A 7,352-nucleotide genomic window follows, 5' to 3' on the forward strand; every position below is an offset into this window, starting at 1 on the left:
AGTGGAATTAGCATGACCCTGGGAAGGGATGAGTTCCATCCGTGGTTTGTGGGTAAAGATGGGGGAGAAATTAGAGATTCCATTCGCCTTTAAAGGCAGACTTACAAAATCCACACTTTCCAAATCAATACGTGAACCAAATCATGGTCAACTTTCAAAATTCACACTTCTCCGAATTTTGAAATGCCATTCTCCAACCATTTAAGGTGTACAAAAATGCATATATGTTAGGGTACAGTGTTAAGGCGGGAATGCAGACATTATTGAAAAGAACAGGAAAAAAATAGGGGAAGCTGCTCTGCAGAACTGTGCATGTTAGGCTAAAATTTGAAAGGAGCAGGTGTATATTAGAAGGAATTCGGACTAAAATGCTGGTGAATTTTCGTAAGGACTTTTTTAAAAAATAAAAAAATTAATCACAAGCCGATGTGGAAATGTGAAGACTAGAAAAATGAGAAATTGATAGAAATGGACCTTTCTGCCCAACGCTGCCAGTAGGCTGACATCTCCTGTGTTTCATCACATTCACAGATCCCCAGCCTGAGTCACAGCGTTGTATCCCAAACAAGCTTCCGGGCCGAATATAAGTCGTCGGGTGGCCCCTCTGTCTTCCAGAAACCCGTCAAGTTCCAAGTCGACATCAGCTACTCCGAGGGTGGGGAGGCGCACAAGGACAGCGGGATCTACTCGGTCACCTTCACCCTCATCTCAGGTGAGTGTCCTAGGATCCTCCTTTGAGTGGCCTTGGGGATTCATTGTGTCTACTGGGCACCTTTAATGAGAGAAAAATCACTACTGGCATTTATTAAGAATTGAAAACTTCTTGCTGGCTTTTTGTGTGAAAGAGAAAATGAACTTGTAATATCTGGATATGAAGATTGGGAAAAATTGGTTTATAGAATAGAAAAATTGGTTTATAGAAAATTTATAGAATTTATAGAAAAATTTATAGAATTTATAGAATTTTTTTAATAGAAAAATTGGTTTATAGAATAGTTGGACGTTTTTGAGTGAATGCTATATTTAACCGCAGGATAGAGAATCAGAAGTATTTTTTTTAATCTTTCTTCATTTCCCCCCCCCTCTCTGTCTCTCTTCTCTATCACTTTCTTTTCCTTTTTCTTCTTGTTTTTGCTTCCGTTCCTTTTTTAGATTAGATTTTGAAAGCATTTCTTTTATTCTGGTGTATTATAAAAAGATACTTTGTATTGGGTATGAGCTTCTGTATATCTTTGGACAAGTATGAATAAAAATAGATATTTATGGGGCAGTGGAGAGTTGATTGGATACCTCCCTCCTCTGTCCCTCGCTGATACAAAAACCTAATCACCTTTCAGTCTCTTGGAGATGTGTACATTTTTTATTTACTTGAGAGTAAGTTTAATAGTGGCCACTAGATTCATTGAAAGAAAAATGATGTTTCCAGCTGTTTTAGTAGAAGAGATAGGCCATACGCCTCACAGGCTTACATACCCTGGGATTCCCTGGGACCCCCCAGGAAAGGACTGTTTTAAGAAAAGCAGCTTCTATCCATTATCATTGCAAACACATGGCTGGAAATGTATGAGCAAAGTCTCCTGAATGGCTATTATTTTGGGTCCTGCAACTTGCCTTTCCACATGATTTCCCTTCTTTGAGACTGCCAGTTCTGCCTTCAAGAATCAGCGAAAGCTGATTCCCAGTTGCTTATTTGCAGTTCCTGGGGGCTGACAACAGGAGCAACACATGGTGCTGCTGAATTCTAGGGATGTCCCACAGAGCCTGTGGGGTTTTGTTTTGTTTTTAACGTTTGGTAGTGGGTTATGAACAATGCATGGGAGATTCTCACATGGGGCATATGTATCTTACTATTTTACATCAGCTTTCACCAGTTTTGTGGTTTCGTCCAAAGAGTCCTGCAGAATTCATAGTTTCACGAAAGGGCAAAGGGCCCTGTATAGAGATCACTAGCGCCTTGCATGAAACGGCTACCTTTTAAACTAGCTTAGAGTCTGTAGATACGCCCACGGTGGGAAAGGGGATCCCAGTTCCCTTGGAGGGAAGATCAGAGTTCATTTACAGGAACTTCAAACACCAACCTCTCCAGAGGCAACATAGCACCTATCCCAGAGTCTAAAAAGGCACCAGCGTCTGACTTGGGAATCCAAATTCATTCATTTCACAGTTGTTACTGGCATATTGCAGTGCTGAAGCAAGTAGACTATGAGTGTGTGTGTGTGTTTAATTTATTTATAAATAGGGGTGTGTGATGGTGTGAGAGAGAATGGTTTTTAAAACAGCACATAGCACTTCAGACAAGTTTGTTCTGGATCCCAGAAATAAGCAGTTTGTTCTAAAACCATATATTGAGTATGGTATCTAACAAAGCAGAGACGTTAAAGCCTTAATATCTCTAATATTAATGCAGTCTTAAACCCACCCATACAGAGTTCAGCATGAGCTTGGTTTTAGGATCTGCACTGCTTATGAGTGCATCTTCCCACCATGCAGCCCTAGCAGTGTCCTGCTCCTGGAATCTTGTCTTTTGGAGGATCTCCAGGAGCCCCTGTTCCTTCCTGACCCTGAATGCCTATGTCTCATTCTTAGGTCCTAGCCGCCGGTTTAAGCGAGTTGTGGAAACAATCCAGGCGCAACTGCTCAGCACACACGACCAGCCTTCTGTGCAAGCCCTCGCTGGTAGGTGTTTGAATGGGTTTGCTTGATCTTAGATGGATGCAGTCTAGCAATGAGCAGTGTGCTAGCCACCGCTCTTGCCCATGCTGGTTTCTGTCAAGAGGCATTTTCTGTACCTGTGCAAATATTCCCTGTCCTGGTGGTGCAGCTGCTGCATGGCATCTCATCTTGTCCTCTTATCTCTAGACCGTTTGCTGCAGCACATTAACAAGGCTACTTCTTTGGAATGGGGTATCTTGAAATTTAGGGCCCCTGGTTGCATCTGCAAAACTTTTGGTGCAGTCACACTGCTTCATTTCCAGTCAGTAACTTCCTGCTGGAAGTGCCTGGCATGCACTGGTCCATGGGGTCACGAAGAGTCGGACACGACTAAACGACTAAACAACAACAACTTCCTGCTGGAAGCCCATAATGCTTTATACCACAAACGTTCTGGTTTATTTTTGTGCCCCTCCAGACAGCAGTGACATGGTAGCATTAGGGAAGGGCTATAGCTCAGCCCTAGAGCATCTGCCTTGCATGCATGAAGTCCCAAGTTCAATTTCCAGGGAGAGAATCCTGCCTGAAACCTCGGAGATCTGAGCAGTGGTGTGACTTGATTTAAAGCTGCTTCCTATATTCTTAAGCAGGCACAGGTAAACTCGGCCCTCCAGATGTTTTGGAACTACAACTCCCATTATTCCTAGCTCACAGAACCAGCAGTCAGGGATGATGGGAGTTGTAGTCTCAAAACATCTGGAGGACCAAGTTTGCCTATGCCTGTTCTTAAGCTTTGTAAAACAAACTAAAACAGATGAAACCCACCTCTAATGCACTATTATTATGTAAAGAACCTGTTGCTTAACACACCCATATTTAAGCACCGGTCTGGAGGGGCCCATAGTGACTATGAGACAGAAAGCAGGAGAAAAGGTGCTGTTGGATCTTGGTTGTTCAGAGCAGTAGACCAAAGGGTGTGTGTGTGTTCCCCTGATTATGCTTCTCTCCGCTTCCAGATGAGAAGAACGGGCAGCAGTCCCGCTTGCCAGGCACTCCAACCCGCAGCTGCCAACCATCTCGGCGCTCCGAATCCGACGTCTCGTCCGAACACCATCGACGCGGCTCCAAGGACAAGAAGCTCGTCTCGTCCAACGGGACTCAAGTCCAGCAACCACCACCCCCGTCTCCACAGCAGCCGTGACGTCTGGGGCAGGGGGGCAGCCTGAGGGCGGCTAGGGGGAAGAGCAGCCGAAGGAAGCCCACTCCGCGCCCCTGGAAATAGCTGGCAGCCGCTCCAGATGGACAGGAGGAGCCAACGAACCTGGACGGATGGGTAAAAGGCCCTGCACCAGAGACGCAGGCAGGGGCGGGGCAGGGCGGGGCGGGGTGGGGGTTTGGTCCAAGTTTCAACAACTCCGTCTCACCCCACCCCCTGGGGCGGAAAGTCGCCATCTTGGGAGCGGCCCATACTGTGAACTTGTAAATAGTTAACAACAACAACAACAACAACAGAAAACAAATCTACAAAAGAACCGAAGGGAAAGAAAAGAACAAATTATGGAGACAAAAAGAAAGGATGGTGGACTGGAAAAAAAAAGAAAAGAAAAGAAACAGAGGGGGGAAGGAAGAGGAGGAGCAAACCGGGCAGGAGCCGGTGGGGTTTGGGGTGGGGGTTTAATCCTATCCTTTTGGTTGGGGGTGGGAGTGGGAGGGAAAGTGGGTGTCTTTATTTACTGGAGCCCTTTTCACAGACTCCCTCCTGATTTCTGTTTTGGTTCTTTCCACAAGACATTCTCTTTCTCCTGCTTTTCCTTCTGTGGCCTCAGAAATAGTACACACACACACACCCCCGTATTCACAGGTTCATGGCGACAGTGACTAAAATCAGGAGACAGAACTAGTAGCAGAATTTGGGTTGTTGGTTTGTTTGTTTTTTAACAATCAAGCAGAATATACATTTTATGAAATGGATAAATAAAATTGGTTGTCACAGGAGAGAAAGTCAAAAACGTTTCCCTTCTGTTTCAACTTCTCTTTAAGTTTTCCTGCTCTGAGAAACTTAATTAGGCTAAAGTAAGGAAAGCATTATTGCCAGTTGGCGTAAAGCTTAAATATTCATTGGCACAATGTTCAGAAACCAAAGTTTGAAAAATCCCCCCCCCCCAAAAATCTGAATTTCTGAATATATATGATTTTTTGGAGTGGGTGGGTGTGGTTGTAACTATTAAAGCAGTTTACTGAGAACTTTGCAAATTTACACAAAGGAGCAATTTGAAAAATGCATTTAAAGCCAAAAATAACTTTGAAAGCTCTGACAATGTCAGCAATCCATTTTTAACAAATTGCTACTTTTTTTAAAAAAAGGGTGTTTGCTCACCCACCAGGAGTAGTCAACAACATTCCCAAATTACCATTCTTCGTGTTTTTAAAATATAGCCAGTGCTTTGTTTCTAGAAAAATAGGTGCCAGTACTCAGCATGAGTTGTTATATTAAGTGCCACACTTTTTAACAATAACAAAAAGAGGCACTGGTACTGCATACCTTCCAGTACCCCCTGAAGAAGTCAGAGCACGGCTTACGGCACAATGTGACCGCTTGCATTTTCCATTCCCATCCCTAACTTTTTATTCCGACTAGGTGACAAAAGTATCAGACTTATGCAACCACTCATTACAGTCACTGCTGGAAGGATCGTCATGATTCCTTCATAGACAGCGCAGTATGAGAGCAGGATTCAGCAAGAGCCGCAGAGGAGAGAATGGGATAGGCAGCTGCACTGACTTTGTTAGCTTAAAAAACAAACACTACCAGAAAGCCTTCAGTTTCCAACGTTAGAACTATCATGGCTCGAAATAGAAAAAGGTGTCTAGAACAAACCAGGGTCAGATTTGAATAGATGTCTCTCACTCCTTTCAAATACATGTTCTTATTTTATGCAGGAAATTTTATCAAAGCCATTTGGGCTACTCCTGTGTTTCTAAAAAGAAAAAAAAGGGGGGCACAGATGAGTAAAGAATACCCTCTACTATCTCTTCCTGCTTCGCTTATCACCCTACATTAGGCCCCCCTTTCAATATTTTCAAAAGCTCATCTACTGGTCTGCAAAATTTCCAAGGATATAATTGAGGCCTAGCTTCTGTCTCGTGTAATTTTAGCAACCCCGCCAGAACTCTGGGTGGGTACATGACTCCCCTCCCGTGTCCCCGCTCTCCCCGCTCCTTTTTCCCTAAAGCTGGGCACCCATATGCACAAGGCACTATGAGGAGGGGGACAGACGGAGGGGGGAGGCTTTCAGAACATGCTGCGGTCTTGACAGAAGGCAGAGGGACCCCAGAGTCACCAGGCTGAGGACCTTAAAGGAGGCATACGGGCGTCAACTGGAGGCACAAATCAGGAGGCAGGATTCCTTTCTGGACCATGAGTGGCATTCGCAAGAGTGTGGAGGGTGGGAGCTGCAAAATTGGGAGCCAATGGGCATCCATCGATATGGGGAAGGGAGTCCAGGTTGGGTGACAGTGCAATAGGGTGGTGATGGTGGATTTTGAAAAAAGCAGTCCTGCTCCTACCATTCCTCCTCCATCCCCCCCATCCTACTCTGGGCGGCTCTCTCCTCTCAGCTGGGGGGGGGATGCGGGTGATGGCGCATGCGGGCGTGCAAATGGGCAGGAGACAACTATGTAACCTCCCCCCGCCACCCTCCTCCCTATGTCTGCCCATCCTCTCTCCTTTTGTGAACCCAACCTTATCTCTCGCGCACACACAACCCCACAGCCCATCTTCTCCCCACCCTTCTCTCTGGCTGTTCAACACCCCACCCCCACCCAAGCCTTTCATCTCCGGGGGTCTAATTATTGCTCAGAAAAAAAAATACAAACAGTCACTCAAATGTTTCCCTTGCTGCTGAGACTTGCCACGTGTTATTTCTGCCCAAGCTTCCGGGGGATTGCGGCCCTTTTGGCTTCCAGCTGGAAGGTGATGAGGTGGGGTTGTGAGAGGGAAGAGGGAAGAGAGGGTTTTTTAGGGGTGATGGCTCTGGTTAGGTCAAGGGTGCATTTTCACAGGGCTTTCACATGTGCAATGATACTGGATGGTACAAGGGTAAGGTGGCCTTTGCACACACACATATCCCCCAAAAGGGAGGTTAAGAGTTGACGAAACACCAAACATTTACATCACATGGCTTCCCTTCGAAGAATCCTGGGGGCTATAGTTTGCCCCCCTCAGCTGCTCTTCCCAGCACCCATAACTACAGTTCCCAGGATTCTTTGGGGGAAGTCATGTGCTTTAAACAAATGATGCGTAAACAGCCAAAGCCATCCCTGGGGCCATCAACAGGTGGGGACCAATTCAAATCAGATGAGTTTCCACACTGGCTGTTTACGCACTGGCATGGAGATGCTGCTTGTGTAAACAGAGACTGTGGCTCCTGGAAATGATGCCTGCAGTGTGTTTTGTGAGTGGGCTCAGGACACTGTGGGTATGCGAGTCTGGGATGAGAGCTCTGCATAAATGAGAGCATGCCACGTGTGTGAATAAATGCAGACAGAAGTGTGGCTGGTGGGGAGCACGAGGATAGATGCTGTCCATATGGCAGGGAAGGGATGCTTAGTGCACAGCATGCCAAAAAGTGGCTAGATGGTGGTCAGTGTGTATGAACCTGCGTGCAAGCAGGGGCGGGAGAGAGAGGGGAGCACCTGAT

General features: G+C 45.9%; 1 protein-coding gene across 3 annotated transcripts in view; it reads left to right on the top strand.

The window, feature by feature from the left end:
• BRSK1 (BR serine/threonine kinase 1) overlaps positions 1-6,543 on the top strand; it is a 47,631-nt gene extending 41,088 nt beyond the window's left edge. For all 3 annotated transcript variants that reach the window (XM_053360957.1, XM_053360958.1, XM_053360959.1), the window contains 3 exons: positions 532-712; positions 2,587-2,676; positions 3,669-6,543. In XM_053360957.1, the coding sequence (XP_053216932.1) occupies positions 532-712; positions 2,587-2,676; positions 3,669-3,853 (456 nt within the window). In that variant the 3' untranslated portion in view covers positions 3,854-6,543. The remainder of the gene's footprint in view (positions 1-531; positions 713-2,586; positions 2,677-3,668) is intronic.
• Positions 6,544-7,352: the final 809 nt, after the last annotated feature.

This window comes from Podarcis raffonei, chromosome 13, assembly GCF_027172205.1.
Source record: "Podarcis raffonei isolate rPodRaf1 chromosome 13, rPodRaf1.pri, whole genome shotgun sequence".
NCBI lineage: Eukaryota > Metazoa > Chordata > Lepidosauria > Squamata > Lacertidae > Podarcis > Podarcis raffonei.